This window comes from Mustela erminea, chromosome 1 (assembly GCF_009829155.1).
Source record: "Mustela erminea isolate mMusErm1 chromosome 1, mMusErm1.Pri, whole genome shotgun sequence".
Taxonomy (NCBI): Eukaryota; Metazoa; Chordata; class Mammalia; order Carnivora; family Mustelidae; genus Mustela; species Mustela erminea.
In genome coordinates, this window is record NC_045614.1 from 214354953 (window position 1) to 214379446 (window position 24494).

Here is a 24494-nt window from a genome sequence, read left to right on the forward strand (position 1 = left end):
AATTCTAAAGGTGTATGCACCAAATAATAGAGCGGCAAACCACATAAAGAAAAACAAGTAGAAAGAGAGAAATGTACAAACATAATGAATTTTCACACATACCTCACTACAGGTAGAAGCGCACTCACTCTGAAATGCCACAGGGCATAAACTACCAAATGGAAGACACACATATCCTATAATCCAAAAATTTCACTCCAAGGCATATACTTAAAAGAAATACACAGATACCAAGAGATATATACAAAATGTTGAAAGAAGAATTATGACTGATATTCAAACATGAAAACAACCCAAATGTCCTTCAAGAACAGACTAAATAATACCAGCATAGTCATCAAAGGAATACTATATAGCAATGAAAACAGAAGGACTTCACCTACTCACCACTATACAAGTAAATCTCATCTAGCCAAATGACTAACCCAGATAAAAAAGACTGCATACTGTAGGATTCCACTTAGTGTTTCTTGACATTTTTGCAACACTGTACCCCTTACAGGAAACTATGAACATTTTCCTAATTTGCTCCCCCACAAAATGTAATGTCACAGATCTGTATGGTCAGTGTTTACACACTGTATCTAAGCACGCTTAGTAAGTAAGATGGTTAAGTTATAAAGCTTAGACTTCTTACTCAATATAGGATTAAGAATCATTATTTTTGAATTAGAGATTAAACTGAAAATTTTAAAGCACTTCACATTTAACTATTTCTTAAATTTTAATATATTTTAATTGCAGAGACTATATCAATATAACCAAATTAGAAAATTATAAATACACAAGGAACAGCAATGTAATCAAATTTTTAAAAATCTTCCAAAACTTACTCTTCCAGCAAAAGTAGAACTGAAAATATTTATTAGTTTCTTTAAAATGATTTTAGTGAATTTAACTTTCAAATTTTTTCATGAGAAAACATCCTAACTCAGGCCAAAGATACTCATTCAGTCAATGCTTTTTCTTTTCAGTCTGACGCTCTCCCAACTGACCTATTCCGGCCGCCCAACACTTTTTCTTTTCAATATTCGACATAGTTAAATCACTTTTAAGTTAAAGACAAAAACTATTTTTACTTCATTCTCAAAGCCAAGTCATACAAAATTATCAAGGATCAAGCTGAAACGACAAGGCAGGTCATGGCAGCCAGACCTGCACAGGCCATCGGTCATGACGTACCCTCAAGGCTGAGTGGTGAACTGAGAGCAAGTCCCGAAAACACAACCACTTTCCAACAAAGTTCTGTAGCACTGATCTTGCAAACACTGTGCATCTACCATGAATCAATGTTAATGCTGCTCATGTGATGTTCATGAAAATCAAAAGAGAAACTAAGAATGAGATTAACGAATGAGATTTTCTCCAGCAGGATGAGCACTTTGAAGGGTCACAAACCATTGTTAACATCTAAGGTTTCTTTTTTTAGTTTATCATCTGGATAAACTTCAGAAAGAGATAAAGCTAACCAGCAGTTTTAGAAGTCAAGCAGCTGGCTAGCTGTAGAAGTCAGTGAGTGGGAATGGACTTGAAATGTTTGCAATGAGCCTGTAACATTCTAGCTCACAACCAGAGTGATTATCAAAGAGTAGTTCCTAGAATCCTTCAGGAATGTTAGGCAACTTCCTTCCCTCATTTCTCCTTTCCTAACAGCTGTACAACCTTATGTCTACTATTTTTAAATCGTTCCTAACAGTTGTGCTCTTTCCTAACAGCTGTACAACCTCATGTCTACTATTTTAAAATCCTGAACAGAAGACCTTGAGCAAGAAATATTCTACATCAGGGAAAAGTTGCTAATATTCTCACTGATCCCCCCCAAAAAAGGTATAAATTCAGTTTTGTTTCTAGTTATTGGATTTAAGAATTTAAGTTACCTTTTGTGTGAGCTGGAGAGTCTTCCTTTTTCTTCCTATTATATAAAGATTTCTTTCCTCTTCACCTTTCTCTATTCTGAAATCTTCCAATTTCCTACAAATACAAGTATCCAGTATATTGGTTAGTGAACTGATAAAAGTAAACGATATAAAGAGGAAAAAAATAATCATTATGATTTTGGTCATCATAAGGTTATATACTCTTGAAATTAATACAGAAAATTTCTAAAGTTATAAAAAAAATCAAGCTATACTTTGTTAGAAATTTAATATAAATAAGAAATTTAATATAAATATAATCTGAGAGGTAGCTAGGAGGTCCTAAGATTTTATTTCTTTACTTGACAGAGAGGGCGAGCACAAGCGTGAGCACAAGGGAGCCTGATGTGGGCCTCGATCCCAGGACCCTGGTATTATGACCTGAGCAGAAGGCAGATGCTTAAGGGACTGAGCCACCCAGGTACCCCCTATGTTTCATGTTTAAGACAGAAATAATTATTTATATTTTCATTGACCCAATACAGCCAACTCATACCAGATCTTTCATTATTAGCTACTCAAAATCTTAGTATGAATTTTCCAAGATTGCAATTCCTTACTCTAAAGAAATAAAAGAAGAATCCACCTCTAAATTTATTCAAACTGCATGTTTTGTAATTTGTAGAAAATCAGAATAGTACTGTTACTAGTACTTCTAATCATATCTCTCTCTCAACTCAACACCATACAGAAGATTATTCTATGACCGATTTCAAAGCAAGGGACCTTCCACCATGAGAAAGGTACCAAAGTTCATTTTCCTTTTCTATGGTTAGAGAATTCAAGTGACTAAAAGTCCTTTTTCTCTAATTTGAACATTGCTGAAAACATATGGCTTTGTGTTTGTTTTCACTTTAAAACCCCACTTGGGCCAGTTTCACAACTGGCATATTGGCCATGCTCCAAAATGTAAGCAAATGCTCAGAAATAGAATATGCACAAATGCCCTAAGGTAAAAACTGATTTCTACAGAAACTGCATTTTCCTCAGGGTACATCTGCAGCCCACGCTCAGTATACAGCAGAGCGACACTCTATCTATAGAGCAACTCTAAATCAGACTCAGTCCTTCAAAAGCTGTCTGTTTCAACAATTTCATGTGTATTTAAGAACTATATACGGTTTTTCACTCACAGCCAAATGGAATTCTACTCCATTGCTTCCCTTTGTTTTGAAAATGAAATACTACATACACTTCATTCTCAATCAATAATAAAGCAAAGGAACATTCTAGGCCTTCCTGAGTATCATCTTCAACTCTACAATTCCACGGTTAAAGTAGATGGTCCATTAAGAAAAAAGATAAAGATGACAAGATGGACAGAATTAGCATGAAAAAAATGAGAAGAGTTTCTACTATTACTGAATTAAGATAAATTACGTGCCTGAGTTCCAGCTCCAACCAGAACCGTGTCTACTGCGAAGCAATACTATGCGCTCATCGTTCTGCACACCGGGGCCATTAATTGTCTTATGCTTTCACCTATTACCTAAATTTTTCACAACGGACACATACTACTTTTATAGTTGGAAAACAAAACTTTAATTTTTTTTGATCCTCATTAAATGCCACCCAAAGTGAAGTTATGTAAAATTCTCATTGCTCCCGCTAGAAGGACTGTTATCAAGAGCACTGACCATTACTCCATCAATCAGCATCTCCTTTACAAAATCTCGCGTGTGTTTTAGAACACAGTACTACAGTAAGCTGCACTCTTCCTTGGGAAAATTTCATTATAGCAGACAGCTAACTGATGCAAAAACTCCATTCTCCTTTTCTTCCTTCAAAACAGAATCTGTTTTGGGCGCCTGGGTGGCTCAGTGGGTTAAAGCCTCTGCCTTCAGCTCAGGTCATGATCTCAGGGTCCTGGGAACGAGGCCTGCATCGGGCTCTCTGCTCAGCGGGGAGCCTGCTTCCTCCTCTCTCTCTGCCTGCCTCTCTGCCTACTTGTGATCTCTGTCAAATAAATAAATAAAAATCTTAAAAAAAAAAAAATTGCCATTTAAGAAAAAAAAAACAGGATCTGTTTTTATCACGGCTCTTTGTTGTTCTAAACACAAACTATCACCTAGCCTCCTCCGTAGCTAAGTATGTCCATATGACAACATTCTTATCAATGAGTTATGAACAGAAAAATGAAATGTGCGACCATTAAGGCTTCTTAAATGAAGTTCCTCAATAAGGAAAGTCCTTTTTGACTCTTTCTTCTTTATTCTGGCCTCTATCTCCACCACCATCACAAATGCAGGTATGTGATGGCTACTATATAAAGTCCAGCTATCTTGAACTTTGAGGTGACTTTAAGCCTGGAAGCCATACTATAAGATGGAGATCAGAAACAGCCTGAGTCCCTGATTAACCAGGGAACCATGGTTCCATCTCAAAACTATTTCCAGTCTTCAATGTTAAGAGAATAAATATATGCCTGTTTAAGGATTATTCTTCAGGTCTTTCAATCCTGGTACCTGTCTGCTTCCCTTATTTATGACAACAAAAAGTATCCCAAAATGACACTTTTGGTTCTGATGACTATGCAACTCAGACACAATTTTAAGGCTTAATTAGAGCACAGTACATACATGATAGTGATTTTCTGTATTTCTCATCCCGATTCTAGATTTTGCTTTTCATTATTTTACTGTATATTTGTAAACATTCTTATTTACCATACAATATGTAAGTACTACATTCCTCCACCAATCACTGAAACTCTTCTGCCTAAACACATGAAGCACATACCTTTACAAAATTATCTTCTAAGTATTAGTTATTAGGAGACATAAGAGAATACTGAAAATTTCAGATTATCGGTGAAAAGGAACATTTGCTACCTCTGTTTCATTAACTCAAAAACTCAGCAAGTCACACCTCAGTAGCAAAAAAAGACCCTACTGCCCAGACTATAATTATAAAATTATTTCCCACTATAAAAAAACCCAGGCTACTTCAAGAATGATTCCACATCCAAGATGAGAAATTTACATGATGAACCTATAACACCTTGCCAGGCCTGAGAGCAAGGGTGCTACAGAAGGGTATTATCATCATTCAAAAGGACTCAGGAGGCACCTTGAAGAGACTCCTCCTGGCCAGAGATAGAGAAACTTAATAAAAGGTTATCAGAAATGAGCTAAATCATAGCAGTGTGATTTTTACAGTGAAGTACACAAGCACAAATTGGTCGTTCCTGGGGGTAGAAGGGAGTAAATCTTCAGTTTGAAGTAAATAAAGCAAAATAAGCATATATCTTGTCTTTTTTATACAAACTTTCCCACTAGATAATTGAACAGTACATTTGAGTAAATTTCTTTTTTAGATATACCCACTGTAACAAATAAAGACTTAACAGAGTTGAGCCATCACTGTTTTATGGCCCCAGTGAGTTAATGAACCTAGCCAGTGAGCACCAATGCCTGCCATCATCACAGAAAGAGTATACACATACGTGTCTTTTGACAAAATTATGCCACTGAAGAAACAGTCTTGCAAAAAACTGAAAACATGACATCAAACAACTGGAAATTTAAATGCTGACTGGACATTTGGTTCTACCGAGGTATTATTTTATAAAGGTACGATAATGGCCCTGCGGTATCTGAAGACAATTCCTTATCTTTTAGAATTACAGAGACGTAGTTATAAACAAAAATATACGCCTGGCATTTACTTCAAAATAACACTGAACGGATAAAAGTGGGTATTTGTAAAGATGGAACAGGAATAGTTAAGAAAAAACATACCACAGTAAAAACTTAGAAAACAATTTCAACATTTTCCTACCACAATTAAAATAGATTCCAATCCATTACTAAAATATATTTATATGATTATTTATACCACTAATGCAGTACAAAAACCTGTAAATAACCATATAGATATATTTTTGTAGAGAGAAACAATATTAATAGATATCCTAAAACAAACCTAAATATGCCTAGTGGTACCTCTGGTACAACCACTCTTCGCTTCCAAGCCTGCAGGTCACGTTCTGTAGCAATCTGACTGCGAGGAGCGTTCTGATGCATCTGACGAACACCTTCAACTTGTCCGCTACGACGCAGACCAATATTTGGAGGGGACTGGATGTCTAAGCTCAGTCTTCTAAAACCTGCAGGAAAATTGTCAAAACTGATTCCAAAACAAATTTTAATCTAATATGTATTTTACACAAAACAGGCATATACATACAGTCCTAATAGCATACAAACCAAAAACACAAATCCAAAAACTTTGGAAAAAGAATCACAATGTAACTGAGATCAAAATACAGAATACAGAACAAACATTAACTTCAACTTCCATTTTTACTAGACTTCTTAAAATCTTTTATGGTATTTTCTACTATAATGCCGTATTTGCCATCCTAAAGGCTCTGCCTTCTTCAAAACTGTACACTAAAAACACATCTTTTTGGAAAATTTAGCATTGCAGCATAGTCTCCTCAAACTGTAGCGGCTTTATAACAAGAGCTCAAACACTAACATTACTTGTGACCTTAAGAGATAATCTGAGCCACTCAGGCAGGTAAGCTGCCAGAGTGGCTATGAAAACTTCACAAAATGCAGAGTGGGGAAAGCTGGCAGCACTTGAACTGGAGCTGAGAGAGTGGAGGACAGGACAATGCAGACAGAGCGAGCCCCAAGCCTGTGCAGAGCTGATCAGGTGGGCAGAGGAGACAGGGCAACCCCTCGTGAGTGGAGGTCAGCAAGATGAAGAATGGAGACCAACGTGGTGGCAGGTGTCACAGATCAAGTGCCTGTTCTCTTAAAATCCCAGAAGAAGGGGCTTCTGCTATTAATGCTACAGAGAAACTGGGGCTATATCCTTGTCTGCAGGAGGCTATAAAATTCTACTCCAACTCTGCCAGCTTTTCTGGGCCAGGGCAAAACCCACATGACTGAACACAAACCCCGAGTCCTTCTAGGTACAGCATTCTGTTTACCAATCAAATGTGAACCAACTTGCACTGCACCACACTTCATCTACTGCAGAGAACGTTCTATAACTCTATTTTTTTTTTTTTTTTTTTAAGCAGGCTCCACATCCAGTATGGAGCCCAATGTGGGGCTTGAACTCACAACCCTGAGACCAAGACCCAAGCTGGTATCAAGAGTTGGGACGCTTAACCGACTGAGCACCCTCAGGACCCCTAAAAGTCCCCTATTAATCCAAATATCTGTATTAAAATATACCGATATTTAAGAAACACATTTTGAATTAAGAACCAAGAATAAATTCTAAATTTAACTGCTCAAGTTATAGTATCATTCTCCAACAATGTGAAGAAACAGGTTATTTATATCACTTGTAAATACCAAGTCTGAGAAATAACTCAAATCGTCATAAACAGATTAGTCACAAAGAACAGTTATTCCACACACTAGAGTACTATGAAGCCATAAAAAAGGATGAGGAAGTGCTGTGAATGAATACGGACTGATTGCTAGAATATATTGTCAAGGTGGAAAAAAAGGGCAGAGAAGAACACAGCCTCAACTTGCAGTATTCCTGCCCAAAATACTTAACCTGTCTGTTGGGAGAATTTGCTTTTTCTTTTCTGTAGACACGTGGAAACACGGGTCAAGGAAAGATACAGAAATTCGGGGCCAAGTACCCTGCACAGTATGACATGGCAGGGATGACCTCTGTGGCACCTGCGGCCTCCCTCATCTTCCACAGGCACTTACTTTCCCCATCGAGATTCCATTTGCATAATCACCGTCAGCACCCCTCCATTACTCCCACTACTGAAGTAACTAATACTGTATTCTAAGGTCAAGAACCTCACCCTGAAAACTCACTTCAAGCCTTCTGGTTCCATAAGAAACATATCATGCTCTACGCAACTAATTTTTTTTTTTTTTTTAATTAAAAGCATTTAAAGGGAAACCTAGAATTGTATCCTTTAAAAAAAAAAATTCTTTACTCATTTAATACAATTTTGTAAATACTCTTGTTTTAGAGCAAAAAAGTTTTAATAGTCTTTCAAAGTACTTGAAAATCAAGTGTCCATTTGTCAGTACATCAACTTCACGCCTAATGAAGTTACCTTAAGGTTACTAAAGTTAGAAAAATACACTTATAATTTTTCACATCTCATGTACCTAAAAATGACTTCGTTTACTCTTTGATTTCAGCATATTAAGACAAAACACTTCTCATACATCTTACCTCTTCGGGGTGTTTCTTCTCCACTTGGAAGTCCACCTGGAAGAGCATCCTGATCTGCCCCCATTCTCTGATCCTGCTGCTGCTGCAACTGTCTAATCATTCCATCAAGAACACTGGGCTCTGGGCTCCGTTCACCATTATCATTGGTTTGTAGGCTTATAATCTGTTCAATTACCTCTCCATCACCTGTACAATCACAGCCGTAACACAAAATTATAATAAACATGAACAGGAAAACAAACCTTCAGTAGACTAAAATTAAAATTATACTAGCAATAATCAAATTTCTTTAAAAAAACATAAATGATTGGGGTGCTTGAGTGGCTCAGCTGGTTGAGCAACTGCCTTCAGCTCAGGTCCTGATCCCGGGGTCCTGGGATCAAGCCCCACATCAGGCTCCCAGCTCAGCACAGAGCCTGCTTCTCCCTCTCCCCTCAGCTCATGAGTGAGCGTGTGCTTGCAAATAAATAAAATCTTTAAAAAAATAATGAATAAGCAATAAAAAATATCCTATATATTCATAAATAATTGGATCAGAGAAAAGATTCAAAGCAAACAAAACTCTTCCTATATACCAACCACCACAAAAACCTCAAGAGCCTCTGAAACCCCTGAAGTGAGCACATGGGAACATGTGAGAGGTTCAGTGGAAGCTTTATTTTGCTGCTTCACACTAACACTCCCCTTGCCTCACCTAAGATATATTTCATAACTCTTTTTAAAGATTTTATTTATCAGAGAGAGAGAGGGGGAGAGAGCGAGCACAGGCAGACAGAATGGCAGGCAGAGGCAGAGGAAGAAGCAGGCTCCCTGCTGAGCAAGGAGCCCGATGTGGGACCCGATCCCAGGACGCTGGGATCATGACCTGAGCCGAAGGCAGCTGCCTAACCAACTGAGCCACCCAGGCGTCCCTGTATTTCATTAACTCTTATTTCTCAAAGTCTCTGACAAGACCAGAGCAACAATGTATGATTTCTGATGTAGAGAAAAGCAGAGGTATTTCTCCTCTATTCTCTTAAGAAATAAACAAAAGTGTAATACTCTTCAACCAACTACAGCTGTAGCTCTTACCATCCAAGGGTCTTGAGGCAGGTACGCACACATACCTCTCCCATTAAGCTTAAGTTACTCTGTTTCCTAGGTATGCTTTTAGCAGCCAGTACCCAAAGTACAAAATCAGATTTTTTTAAAAGTGCCTTTGCTTCTTCATTTTTGAAATAACAGGTTCGGTCAACATTAATGGATAAAAAGTGTTAGATGGTTGTGGGGTCTGGAAAGTTATCTAAATGCTAACTTTTTCGGGGCTCCTGGGTGGCTCAGTGGGTTAAAGCCTCTGCCTTCGGCTCAGGTCATGATCCCAGGGTCCTGGGATCGAGCCCCGTATCAGGCTCTGTGCTTAGCAGGAAGCCTGCTTCCTCCTCTCTCTCTGCCTGCCTCTCTGCCTACTTGTGATCTCTGTCCATCAAATAAAGAAAGAAAATCTTTAAATGAATAAATAAATAAATAAATGCTAACTTTTTCATGCAAACAATTCCTGACATAGCCTCCCATATAAAATGCATCTTCTTTGAACATAACATAGGATACAGACCACACCCCCAGCAACTTACAAGGAGAACCCTAACAGACTGAAATTGATAGGTATTAGCCAAAAGAATGCAAAATATAAACTAGCCTCCACAGTAACAGATACAGAAACTAAAAAATGTCATGTACTAATTTCAGGAAAAAAATATTTGCATTCTACTATCTAAGTTAAATTCCCTTGTATCTATGGATAACATCTCCATTTTACCATGGCAATCAGTGAAGAACTTACAAGAGCTAAATATCCTAACCTATCTTAAAATCACGAATTTTTTTTTTAATTTTCAAAAAATGAGCTAAGAAAGCAAAAAGTGGAGCCCTAATCTAAAATGTTAAGAAGGTTTTAATTAGAACTGGGAATAAAAAAAGATTCCTAAGACCACAAATGGAACCACAGGGAAAACAGTAGAAAAGGACACCTCGAGTCCTCCCGTCCCTGGCACGATCCAGGGTCCTGGAGTCGAGCCTCGGGCTCCCTGCACAGTGCAAAGCCTGCTTTTCCCTCATCCCACTCCCCCTGCTTGTGTTCCTTCCTCTCACTGTGTCTTTCTCTGCCAAATCCAATAAATAAAATCTTAAATAAATAAATAAAATGCAGGACTGAACATCATAGAAGACTGAATTGCACAGAAATCTCAAGAGATACACACTAAAGTTGAACTGATGCTTTGACTAAATAATGGTATGTGCACACACTGGGTAAAACTCCACCATAGTAAGGAGAAAAAAAGGCAGTTTCCCAAAAAATTTCCAGCGCTCTCACAGAAGTTGGAAATAGTCCGTGTTCGCACTAGCCCAGAACATATAACTTTGGAATATACAGCAGAATTGTTCAATGCATACTTCCAATTCTAAAACTCAGAACAGTTAAAAATATGTTTAAGGCAATGAAGAATGCAATGACTGCTAGTGGTGTGGTGCCAGAAGTTCCCTCCACCACTGCTACTGTAACACCAGTGCAATTGTCAACACTTTTAAAAAAGTAAATAATATTTCCATATTATTACAAAAATAGTTATGACCTTATAGACTCCATAAAAAAGGTCATGGATAAAACCACAGATCTGCAAACCCACACATTGAAAATTCCTGTCCTACTATATCATACTCAAAGGGTCTGTCCAACAAGAAGATTTAACAATTTTAAATATCTATGCCCCCACGTTGGGGGCAGCCAACTATATAAACCAATTAATAACAAAATCAAAGAAACACATCAACAATAATACAATAATAGTAGGGGACTTAAACACTCCCCTCACTGAAATGGACAGATCATCCAAGCAAAAGATCAGCAAGGAAATAAAGGCCTTAAACGACACACTGGACCAGATGGACATCACAGATATATTCAGAATATTTCATCCCAAAGCAACAGAATTCACATTCTTTTCTAGTGCACATGGAACATTCTCCAGAATAGATCACATCCTCGGTCCTAAATCAGGACTCAACCGGTATCAAAAGATTGGGATCATTCCCTGCATATTTTCAGACCACAATGCTCTAAAGCTAGAACTCAACCACAAAAGGAAGTTGGGAAAGAACCCAAATACATGGAGACTAAACAGCATCCTTCTAAAGAATGAATGGGTCAACCGGGAAATTAAAGAAGAATTGAAAAAAATCATGGAAACAAATGATAATGAAAATACAACGGTTCAAAATCTGTGGGACACAACAAAGGCAGTCCTGAGAGGAAAATATATAGCGGTACAAGCCTTTCTCAAGAAACAAGAAAGGTCTCAGGTACACAACCTAACCCTACACTTAAAGGAGCTGGAGAAAGAACAAGAAAGAAACCCTAAGCCCAGCAGGAGAAGAGAAATCATAAAGATCAGAGCAGAAATCAATGAAATAGAAACCAAAAAAACAATAGAACAAATCAACGAAACTAGGAGCTGGTTCTTTGAAAGAATTAATAAAATTGATAAACCCCTGGCCCGACTCATCAAAAAGAAAAGAGAAAGGACCCAAATAAATAAAATCATGAATGAAAGAGGAGAGATCACAACTAACACCAAAGAAATACAAACTATTATAAGAACATACTATGAGCAACTCTACGCCAATAACAATCTGGAAGAAATGGATGCATTCCTAGAAACATATAAACTACCACAACTGAACCAGGAAGAAATAGAAAGCCTGAACAGACCCATAACCAGTAAGGAGATTGAAACAGTCATTAAAAATCTCCAAACAAACAAAAGCCCAGGGCCAGACGGCTTCCCGGGGGAATTCTACCAAACATTTAAAGAAGAACTAATTCCTATTCTCCTGAAACTGTTCCAAAAAATAGAAATGGAAGGAAAACTTCCAAACTCATTTTATGAGGCCAGCATCACCTTGATCCTAAAACCAGACAAGGATCCCACCAAAAAAGAGAGCTATTGACCGATATCCTTGATGAACACAGATGCGAAAATACTCAACAAAATACTAGCCAATAGGATTCAACAGTACATTAAAAAGATTATTCACCACGACCAAGTGGGATTTATTCCAGGGCTGCAAGGTTGGTTCAACATCCGCAAATCAGTCAATGTGATACAACACATCAATAAAAGAAAGAACAAGAACCATATGATACTCTCAATAGATGCTGAAAAAGCATTTGACAAAGTACAGCATCCCTTCCTGATCAAAACTCTTCAAAGTGTAGGGATAGAGGGCACATACCTCAATATCATCAAAGCCATCTATGAAAAACCCACCGCAAATATCATTCTCAATGGAGAAAAACTGAAAGCTTTCCCGCTAAGGTCAGGAACACGGCAGGGATGTCCATTATCACCACTGCTATTCAACATAGTACTAGAGGTCCTAGCCTCAGCAATCAGACAACAAAAGGAAATTAAAGGCATCCAAATCGGCAAAGAAGAAGTCAAATTATCACTCTTCGCAGATGATATGATACTATATGTGGAAAACCCAAAAGACTCCACTCCAAAACTGCTAGAACTTATACAGGAATTCAGTAAAGTGTCAGGATATAAAATCAATGCACAGAAATCAGTTGCATTTCTCTACACCAACAGCAAGACAGAAGAAAGAGAAATTAAGGAGTCAATCCCGTTTACAATTGCACCCAAAACCATAAGATACCTAGGAATAAACCTAACCAAAGAGACACAGAATCTATACTCAGAAAACTATAAAGTACTCATGAAAGAAATTGAGGAAGACACAAAGAAATGGAAAAATGTTCCATGCTCCTGGATTGGAAGAATAAATATTGTGAAAATGTCTATGCTACCTAAAGCAATCTACACATTTAATGCAATTCCTATCAAAGTACCATCCATCTTTTTCAAAGAAATGAACAAATAATGCTAAAATTTATATGGAACCAGAAAAGACCTCGAATAGCCAAAGGGATATTGAAAAAGAAAGCCAACGTTGGTGGCATCACAATTCCGGACTTCAAGCTCTATTACAAAGCTGTCGTCATCAAGACAGTATGGTACTGGCACAAAAACAGACACATAGATCAATGGAACAGAATAGAGAGCCCAGAAATAGACCCTCAACACTATGGTCAACTAATCTTCGACAAAGCAGGAAAGAATGTCCAATGGCAAAAAGACAGCCTCTTCAATAAATGGTGCTGGGAAAATTGGACAGCCACATGCAGAAAAATGAAATTGGACCATTTCCTTACACCACACACAAAAATAGACTCAAAATGGATGAAGGACCTCAATGTGCGAAAGGAATCCATCAAAATCCTTGAGGAGAACACGGGCAGCAACCTCTTTGACCTCAACCGCAGCAACATCTTCCTAGGAACAACGCAAAAGGCAAGGGAAGCAAGGGCAAAATGAACTATTGGGATTTCATCAAGATCAAAAGCTTTTGCACAGCAAAGGAAACAGTTAACAAAATCAAAAGACAACTGACAGAATGGGAGAAGATATTTGCAAATGACATATCAGATAAAGGACTAGTGTCCAGAATCTATAAAGAACTTAGCAAACTCAACACCCAAAGAACAAATAATCCAATCAAGAAATGGGCAGAGGACATGAACAGACATTTCTGCAAAGAAGACATCCAGATGGCCAACAGACACATGAAAAGTGCTCCATATCACTCGGCATCAGGGAAATACAAATCAAAACCACAATGAGATATCACCTCACACCAGTCAGAATGGCTAAAATCAACAAGTCAGGAAATGACAGATGCTGGCGAGGATGCGGAGAAAGGGGAACCCTCCTACACTGTTGGTGGGAATGCAAGCTGGTGCAGCCACTCTGGAAAACAGCATGGAGGTTCCTCAAAATGTTTGAAAATAGAACTGCCCTATGACCCAGCAATTGCACTATTGGGTATTTACCCTAAAGATACAAACGTAGTGATCCAAAGGGGCACATGCACCCGAATGTTTATAGCAGCAATGTCCACAATAGCCAAACTATGGAAAGAACCTAGATGTCCATCAACAGATGAATGGATCAAGAAGATGTGGTATATATACACAATGGAATACTATGCAGCCATCAAAAGAAATGAAATCTTGCCATTTGCGACAACATGGATGGAACTAGAGCATATCATGCTTAGCGAAATAAGTCAAGCAGAGAAAGACAAACTATCATATGATCTCCCTGATATGAGGAAGTGGTGATGCAACATGGGGGCTTAAGTGGGTAGGAGAAGAAATCAATGAAACAAGATGGGATTGGGAGGGAGACAAACCATAAGTGACTTTTAATCTCACAAAACAAACTGAGGGTTGCTGGGGGGAGGGGGTTTGGGAGAAGGGGGTGGGATTATGGACATTGGGGAGGGTATGTGCTTTGGTGAGTGCTGTGAAGTGTGTAAACCTGGTGATTCACAGACCTGTACCCCTGGGGATAGAGTATTATGCCTCCATCAGAAAGGATGAATACCCAACTTTTGTAGCAACATGGACGGGACTGGAAGAGATTATGCTGAGTGAAATAAGTCAAGCAGAGAGAGTCAACTATCATATGGTTTCACTTATTTGTGGAGCATAACAAATAGCATGGAGGACATGGGGACTTAGAGTGGAGAAGGGAGTTGGGGGAAATTGGAAGGGGAGGTGAACCATGAGAGACTATGGACTCTGAAAAACAATCTGAGGGTTTTGAAGGGACGGGGGGTGGGAGGTTGGGGTACCAGGTGGTGGGTATTATAGAGGGCATGGATTGCATGGAGCACGGGGTGTGGTGCAAAAATAATGAATACTGTTATGCTGGAAATAAAAATAAATTAAAAAAAAAAAAAAAAAAGAAAATTCCTGTCCTGCCATTAGAAATAAGTAAGACAAACAGAAGACATTAGAAGAGATAATATGAAATACTAAAAGGTAATCAATTTCACACAAGGCAGGAAAAAAAAGGACAGAAAAGGATAAAGAGAAAAAAAGAGAAATGGTAGAGAATTAACCCTGACGATACTAATAATTTTATTAACCGCAAATGGTCTCCATTTTCCACTTAACAAATAGGTTGTTGAACTGGATTGGTGCCTACACGAAATTTGTTTTAATATGAAGACACAAATCGGTTACAAAAACTGAGAAGCTACACCATGACAATACTCATCAAAACTGGGTGGACTGGTACATGAATACAAAATAAAGAAAAAGTCTTCAAAAGAAAAAATAATACCAAGAAAAAAGAGGAAAAATCCATAATGATAGAAGAATTCACTCAGAGGGCAATCTGAAATGGGTCTGCACCTAAAAACAGAACTTTAAGTGATGTCTGGGTGGCTGAGTTGGTTAAGCGGCTGCCTTTGGCTCAGGTCAGGATCCAAGGGTCCTGGGATCAAGCCCTGCCTCAGTTCCCTATTCAGTGGACAGCCTGCTTCTCCCTCTCCCTCTGTCTGATGCTCTGCCTATTGTACTATCTAGCAAACAAATAGACAAAATCTTTTTTTTTTTCTTAAGATTTTATTTATTTGACAAACAGAGATCACAAGTAGGCAGAGAGGCCGGCGAGAGAGGGAAGGGAAGCAGGCTCCCTGATGAGCAGAGAGCCTGACCCAGGGCTCGATCCCAGGACCCTGGGATCATGACCCAAGCTGAAAGCAGAGACGTTAACCCACTGAACCACCCAGGCACAAATAAACAAAATCTTAAAAAAATAAAAAATTTTAAAAAACTTTAAAATAGGGGCGCCTGGGTGGCTCAGAGGGTTAAGGCCTCTGCCTTCGGCTCAGGTCATGATCTCAGGGTCCTGGGATCGAGCCCCGTATCAGGCTCTCTGCTCAGCGAGGAGCCTGCTTCCTCCTCTCTCTCTGCCTGCCTCTCTGCCTTACTTGTGATCACTGTCTGTCAAATTAAAAAAAAAAAAAAAACCAACTTTAAAAAAACAAAAACTTTAAATACATAAAGCAAAAACTAATAGAACCAAAGAAGGACATAAGATAAACCCACATGTAGTTTTGGGGTTATTATAAGGAATGATGAAGTATCAGAGTGGGAAAAAGCCAACTGTCCTTCAGCTGTTAATGAATGAATAAATACGGGTATACACATACCATAGCTCACTAACAAACAGGGAAAAAAAACAACTGATTTGTCCAACAAAAATGAATCTCCAAAGCACCATGCTAAGAAACCAGACACTAAAGATTTAGTATTGTACAATTCCATTTATACAAAATTCCTCAAAGAGACAAAATAAAAGTGACAAAACAGAATAGTCATTACAAGTGACCTGGAGAAGATTCCAAAAAGGCCTAACAGAACCTGCACCCCAAGGTATACAGCAGTTACGTCCACAACAGCCAAACTATGCAAAAAGCCCAGATGTCCATCAACAAATGAATGGATAAAGCAGATGGTGTGTGTGTGTGGTGTGTGTGTACACATGGTGGAATATTACTCGGCCATCAAAAAATTGAAATCTTGCCATTTGCAACGATGTGGATGGAACTAGAGGGTATTATGCTGAGAGAAGTAAGTCAGAGAAAGACAATTATCCTATGATGTCACGCACATTTGGAATTTGAGAAACAAAACAAAGGGTCACAGGGGAAGAGGGGAAAGGATAAAGACAAAATCAGAGAGGAAGATAAACCATAAGACTCAATCACAGGAAACAACCAGGGCTGCTGGAGGGGGCGGGGGAGTGGGGGGATGAGGTGACTGGGCGATGGCCATTAAGGAGGGCTTGTGAGGTAAAGAGCACTGGGTGTTGTATATATATAAAACTGATGAATCACTGGCTTCTACCTCTGAAACTAATACACTGTATGTTAATAATTGAGTGTAAATCAAAATAAAAAATTAATTAATTTTGCTTTAAAAGGCCCAAGAAAACTTTTGAGGGCACTGGAAACTTCTATACCTTGACTATGGTGGTGGTTATGTGATTGTTTAACAGCTGCCAAACTCACGTGACCTGTACAGTTAAAATTCATGAATTTTATTTTATGTAAGCTATACTTCAATTAAACACTTAAATTAAACACTTAAAACAGTAAACACATAGTGATAACTGGTGATTAACTTTTAGTAAAATAAACCTCATCCAACAAAACAAGCATTTTTTTTCTTTGCTTAATAACATCTGTATGGAGAAACACTACACTGCTAGGAACAAATACAAAACATAAACTCTGCCCTTGACTAGGACCAAGAGAAAGATGGGACTCAAACATCTTGTGTCAGAAAGGAAAAAGTGTTCAAGGGACTCAGAAAAGGGAACAGTCAGCCTTTAGAGACTCTCACACTCAAATCTAAAACTAGTATGAGCAACAAATAATGACCATTATGGATTATAACCCCTTATATAACAATTCCTAAATCTGAACTACATAAACATATAAACTAATAAAATGCACATGGAATGACAACAGAGCTGGAAAACAACCATTCTGCAACCTTTAGAACTGATCCAGGCAAAAATCATCAATGGATCCTAAAACTTGAAGGTAAAGTTTGGTAAGGAACAGGTTATTTACATCGTATCTCCCCACAAATTTCTAATCAAGTACAAAGAGGAAAATAACTCTGTACTGGAAAACTTGGCGGGCACCTTAACCAAGTTTGCAAAGACAACATCACCAACATTTGGACAAAGCACAATCCTCAGCACCCTGACCTGACACTCCAGGAAGGCGACATCATCATTTACACTGTATTCTATCAAAAACTGTACAACCTGGGGGTGCACCTTGCTAGCTCAGTCAAAAGAGCACATGATTCTGGGGCGCCTGGGTGGCTCAGTGGGTTAAAGCCTCTGCCTTTGGCTCGGGTCATGATCCCAGGGTCCTGGGATCGAGCCCCGCATCGGGCTCTCTGCTCAGCAGGGAGCCTGCTTCCTCCTCTCTCTGACTGCCTCTCTGCCTACTTGTGATCTCTGTCTGTCAAATAAATAAATAAAATTTTTTAAAAAAATTAAAAAAAAAAAGAGCACATGATTCTTCACCTTGGGGTCATGACTTTGAGCCCCACACTAGGTGTAGAGATCATGTAAAAATAAATAAATAAAACTTTTTTTTTAAAAAAGCACAACCTGAACTCCACCAAGGATAAATTTAAGGTGCAGTGCCCAACTGAGATCCACATCAGGGAAGAACAATAAAGTCTTAACAGGCACAGAGTAACAGACAAAATTTGATCACAGACCATAGACTTAGCAACAGTATTACATCAGTGTTAAATGATGGTAACTGCTTATAGTTACATAAGAGAATACCTTTTTCTTAGAAAACACATATGAAGTATTTAGGGATAAATGATCATGCAGTCGAGAACTTATCACTCAAATGGTTAAAAACAATTATATGTATCTAGAGAGAGAATGATAAAACAAATACCGCAAACTATTAACATCTGGTAAGTCTAAAAGTATGTGAGTTCTGTATATTATTTTTTAACATTTTTCAAATAAGAAGTGAAAGAAAAAAATTTTTTTCACTTACTTGTTGCCACATAGCCTAGCTGTGGAACCAAATGTTCATCTGCAGAATTTTCTCGACCTGGTACTAATCTCTGATACTTAGTCGGGTGAGGATTTCCATCTACATCTACCAAGAATGGTGGAGGCATAAGGTGAGGAGCCTGCTGAGTTTGCTCATCTAAGACGTAATTATTAGAATCTCTAATCAGTGGTCGATAGTCAGTATGGAAGAACATCTGATCAGGAATCTGAAAAAAAGGTGTTTACAAATTGACATTTTGAGGTTTGTACATGTTAAAGAATACAAATATTAAAGTTACTTATAATTTGAAAAAACAATGAAACCAAATCAGTACACCTATTTTTAAAACATCCTTCATAACTACTTATTCTACTACTATAAAAAAGTTTAAGAATGACCTTTTCCAGACAAACCAAAAAACAGACTCCTACTATAGACAACAGATGGTTACCAGAGGGAGGTGGGCAGGGAGATGGGTGAAACAGATTAATGAGATTAAGAGTACACTTATCTTGATGAGCACAGAGTAATACACAGAATTGCTGAATCACTATGAAGCTAATATAACACTGTCTGTTAAACTACACTGGAATTAAAATTTTTTAAAAGTGGTTAAAATGCCACAAAAAAATTAAAAAGACCTTTTCATATGGCTTGCTGCATCCAAAACCAAATATCAGAAGGTGTCCATGAGAATCTGTACAGGCAAAATGCTGTCCATCCTGTGAAAACTTACAGTCAAAGACAGCTCCATGTCCTTGTCCTTCAATCTAGGAAAAGGAAGGAAAAGTTAAAACCAATTCTACATGAGTGCTTTTGCTTTATCAAAATTTAACAAAGAGGGGCGCCTGGGTGGCTCAGTGGGTTAAAGCCTCTGCCTTCGGCTCAGGTCACGATCCCGGGGTCCTGGGATCGAGCCCCGCATCGGGCTCTCTGCTCGGCAGGGAGTCTGCTTCCCTTCCTCTCTCTCTGCCTGCCTCTCTGCCTACTTGCGGTCTCTGTCTGTCAAATAAATAATAAAATCTTTAAAAATAAAAAAAATTTAACAAAATTTTTTGTTTTCATGTCACTATAAATATTACTTTTTTTTCAATGAGTTCAATGAGGGGCTTGAACTCATGAAGGCTTGAGCTGAGATCAAGAGTCAGACACTTAACCAACTGAGGCACCAAGGTGTCCCCAAATGTATCACTTCTGAAAGAAAATATTTAAAAAGAACTTTTGCATTATGCACATGGTAATATTTTCAGAAAATAAAATTCATTTCAGATACCACTAGACTAGAAAAAATCTTGAAATGTAGTCTAAGAATGGGTTCTCAGAACCACAGAATGAAAGATCATAAGCCAATCCAAAGCAAAGGCTTTCTTCACTTCTTAGAAGTGAATGACAAGCAATTTCATAAACTTCTGTTTTAATGTATAGCAAAAGGCTATTGACTAACAACCCACAAGATAAATGATTATAGATCAATAAGTGTGGTATTCATTAACTAAAATCAGTACTTTTCCAGAATTTAAACTTTCCGCAAAGAGGACTGACCACTGTGCAAGGTGGAATGCTGCCAAGTCACATGGTGTACAGAAATGCCTGCACCTACCTTACCGCAAACCACCGCAGACTCAGGAAGGACGCGCCAATTACATCGTGACTACTGCCTTACCCGGACTGCTCTTCAGCTCTATTCTTGCTCTTAAACTGAAATTATGTGAATTTAGCACTACCAACTTATAGTTAAGTGAGCTGTTTCACTAACAGCTTAAAGCTATGCCTATTTGTTGTCTGAGCCTGTAACTGCAAAAACTAAACTTTAGGCAAAGTTTGATCAATGCTGGAAAGTGAATCCTCCACTCACTCACTGCCCAAACAAACTCACGCCATGCCCAAACATCTGCTTAAAAAGCAACACTTCACACACAAGCGGCTACCAATTAACAAACTTAGAAATTAAGTTACTGGGATATTTAAGGCACTTCTCTATTTTGTGCACACACAGCACGTATATAAACTTGTATTCTCTAACAACATAAAAAGGCATAAATGGTATACATATCTTTCTTCCAATTTTTTTGTTAAAACATAGGAACACAGATCCACCACACAGTCCTTTGAGGCGCCATCTCCACCACAGCCCGCCCCATGTCCCGGCACCACTTGGCACCCCTTGGGAACCTCCACTCCAAGGAAAGCAGAGGCGGGGCCCAGATCATTGGCTGGTAAGTCAAAGATGGTGGCAGCTCCTCTGCTGTCACTCACGTGGACCTAAGTGCACCAAAAGTGTTGCTAAAGAACCTAGAAAGAAGGAAATTTTCCTGAGTAGGCTCTCCCAGAGCAAGTCCAACTTGGGTTTCTATGTGTAGTTTGAAGAGTTCTCCACAATGATTCCTGACAAAATGCAACCTGCAACTGTTGCTTACAGAACTCGACATCACACTGAAAATTATGATGTATTTAACAAAATACTGTAATGTTAGTAATTTATAACCCTATGTAATCTCTCTAACAGAAAACTGGGAGCCTCTCAGCTGAGCAGTAAAGTTAAGAACTCAATTCAGGGCAGCCTGGCTCGCTCAGATAGCTGAGCATCTGAGTCTTGATTTCAGCTCAGGTCATGATCTTAGGGTGGTGAGACTGAGCCCTGCATCAGGCTCTGCACTCAATGGGGAGTCTGCTTGAGATATCTCCCTCTCCCTCTGCCCCCCACCCACCCAACCGGCTTGCATGCACATATGTGCACTTTAAAATAAATAATCTTTTTTTAAAAAATAAAAGAAGGAAAGGACGAACCCAGTACACACAGCGAAGTTTACATGTCTCGAAGTAAGAGCACTAATGCCTACTTGAGACTTCTTTGGCTCAGAAATTGTTCAGCTTATATTATGCTTAAAGCCCAAATTAATGCAGTTGTCTGTTTTGCTAAGTTAAATTCAGGACATAATGTTCTTAAAGAATTCTAAAAGATAATTAAGAAAATGGAGATACCTATAAATTTTAAGACCACAAAAAACTTGCTGAAAAGGCTTTTTTCCAATAATTTGATGCCTCGTTACACATGTGCAATTCGGCCATGTTATTTGAGTTGTCAGTGCATTTTACGGTAATAAACAGAATACTGCATTTTAAAATGTTTTTCAAGAGGTGTCCAAAATAAGCATACTGAAATAAAAATTTTAAGGTTAAAAAAGAAACCATGGAACACATGGACTCAGATGGCCTTCAACAAAAAGGTCTAAGAACCACTCATCTACACCCTGCAACTAGACTGGCTCCAAAATTAATTACTCTTTGAACTGGAACTCAGTATAAACTGTACAGTAATTTTATAAAACATCTCATATGCATATCAAACATCAGTCTGGACAACACAGAAATCCTTTTATACAATAACTCCCTCAGAATTTATCCTGGGAAATGATTACAGATCTACATGAACAGCCGTGTACCTGGACATTCAAAGTGGTCCTGCTGTGCATACTTAAGAAACCACTGACAGGGTGCCTGGGTGGCTCAGTGGGTTAAAGCCTCTGCCTTCAGCTCAGGTCATGATCTCAGGGTCCTGGGATCGAGCCCCATATCGGGCTCTCTGCTCTGCGGGGAGCCTGCCTCCTCCTCTCTCTCTGCCTGCCTCTCTGCCTACTTGTGGTCTCTCTCTGTCAAATAAATAAATAAATAATCTTAAAAAAAAAAAAAAAAAAAAAAGAAACCACTGACAAAGTAACAACTGTTAAGTTAACTAGGTATGTAACCTTCTGAGAAAGGCTGAATTGACAGTCAAAAATCTAACTGCAAATTCTTAAAAATGTATGTAAGATTTTGGAAAACATTCTGTACATAAGATGAAAAAGACATTACAAAATTGTGTGAGAATGCTAACTAAAAACTATGGAAAGAATGATGCCACTAAAAACCTTCAATGGATGCTAATGTTTTTTGAGTTACAGTTCAATGAGGAATAGGGTATTTACAGAGTCTCAAAATACCTCCTGAAAAAATTGGCTTAAAAGTTACAAAGAGGGGGAAAAAAACCAGTTACAAAGAGGAAAAACAACTATTTTATTGTGGGGGAAACCTGGCAAGTGCCACCTTACCAAATATTTTAAATTACCACCAAAAGGACACCCTGGGTGGTTCAGTCAGTTAAGTGTCTGACTCTTGATTTCAGTTCACATCATGATCTCAGGGTCCTGAGAAACAGCCCCGTGTCTAGCTCTGCGCTGGCTGTACAGCCCGCCTGGGATTCTCTCTCTCCCCCTTCACCTCTCCAACCCACTCACACACTTGCAAGTTCTCTCTCCAAAAACAAAGTTATAAAAAATAATCACCACCAAAGAAGGTGTAACAGAATCAAATCATGATGTTCTGCAGACAAAACAGAGATATTCTGTAACATTATTTGTCTGCACTCATCAAAAAAGTTAAAAGGTGAGAAATAGGGGAAAAAAGGATTGCTGAAGATTAAAGAAACCTAGAAATATACAGCCACTTAACATAGCATAAACCTGAATTAAATACTGCTCCAAGGGCCAAATATAACTAAAAAGGCATTACCAGAACTGACAAAATTTGAATATAAAGCTGATTATATAATGCTACTTTATCAACGTTAAATTTGCTGATTTTGTAACTAGCTTTGTGGTTATATATGAGAAATTCTAAAAATATGCACCAGGATCCTAATTTGGTTTTAGAATATTACATATGCAAAAAGAAAAAAGGCTGGAAAAACAAAATGATGTTTCTGATTCCCTAGATGACTTTACTGAATATTATGTTTTATTACCAAATATTTTAATAAATTTAGTGAGAATGTGTGTAATTACCATAATTTTACCAATTTACGCAAATTCAAACACATTCACACATATACAGGAGGCTAAATAAGTGACTTTTGAAAACTCCTTCCCTCATGTGACTCAGTTACACCCAGAATTTTATGAGCGTATATAAATATGGCTGTCAGATATTTATTAGGCTTTCAGTATCCTGATTTCTAGGAATATAAACTGCCAAAGCATGCAGATCGGTTTCTGGCTTAACTTCATAATCCAAATACTTGAAACCAACGTAAGCATACAGGAAGATAAACTTCACTTACCATATTAAAATAATGTTTCATCTTGGTGCCCTTTGTAATATCCCATATAAATATGCTGCCATCATGTCCTGCCGATAACATAATTCTGGAATCAAAGGGATGTGTCTCCAAAACAAATACTTCATCAGCATGTCCCTTTATTCAACAAAGTCATAAGAGTCATAAGAGTTAAGGAGGGTATGCAAGTTATTAAGTTTAAAAAAATTAAAAAGCCATATTGTCACAGTGTACAAGGGCTTTCAAAATGTATTAATGACAGTGACTGAACATTAGTATACCTACAAATTTCTAATCATTTGATCAACCAGTGGATGAAACATGGCTAATACGTCAATTTTATAGTTTCAAAAATCAAATTATAGTTCAAAAAAAATCTTGATTTATTATATGAAAACCACCTACCAATAAATTATGAAGCAGTTGTCCTGTGTAAGAATTCCACACTTTAAGGACATGATCATTCACAGCTGTGACAACAATGCTATCATTCTGATTCCAAGCAATCATTGTTACTTTGGGTTTCATAAACCTTTCCTCTTCCAAAGATAAGTCCCTAAGAAAAACATAAGCAATTCAAATTCATTTGAAAAGTACAATCAACACAAAAATAACTGAAGTAATGCAGTTCATGTCCATACATGATTATGTATCTAATATACATCTGACTCATAACAGATTATCTCTAAACAGATTTTGGCAAATACTGGGAAGGGGAGGGGATAATTATAGAAGCAGTTTGGGGGATGCCTGGGTGGCTCAGGTGGTTAAGCATCTGCCTTCAGCTCAGGTCATGATCCAAGGACCCTGGGATTGAGCCC

The 24494-nt window shown here is 38.1% G+C and overlaps 1 protein-coding gene across 3 annotated transcripts in view; it reads right to left on the reverse strand.

The window, feature by feature from the left end:
• The window catches only part of BRWD1 (bromodomain and WD repeat domain containing 1), a 109278-nt gene that overhangs the window by 47694 nt on the left and 37090 nt on the right, over positions 1–24494 (reverse strand). For all 3 annotated transcript variants that reach the window (XM_032355136.1, XM_032355143.1, XM_032355130.1), the window contains exons 14-20: positions 24079–24229; positions 23677–23811; positions 19223–19351; positions 18582–18807; positions 8088–8273; positions 5841–6024; positions 1878–1971 (exon numbers count right to left, since the gene is read on the reverse strand). In XM_032355136.1, coding sequence (XP_032211027.1) covers positions 1878–1971; positions 5841–6024; positions 8088–8273; positions 18582–18807; positions 19223–19351; positions 23677–23811; positions 24079–24229 — 1105 coding nt within the window. The remainder of the gene's footprint in view (positions 1–1877; positions 1972–5840; positions 6025–8087; positions 8274–18581; positions 18808–19222; positions 19352–23676; positions 23812–24078; positions 24230–24494) is intronic.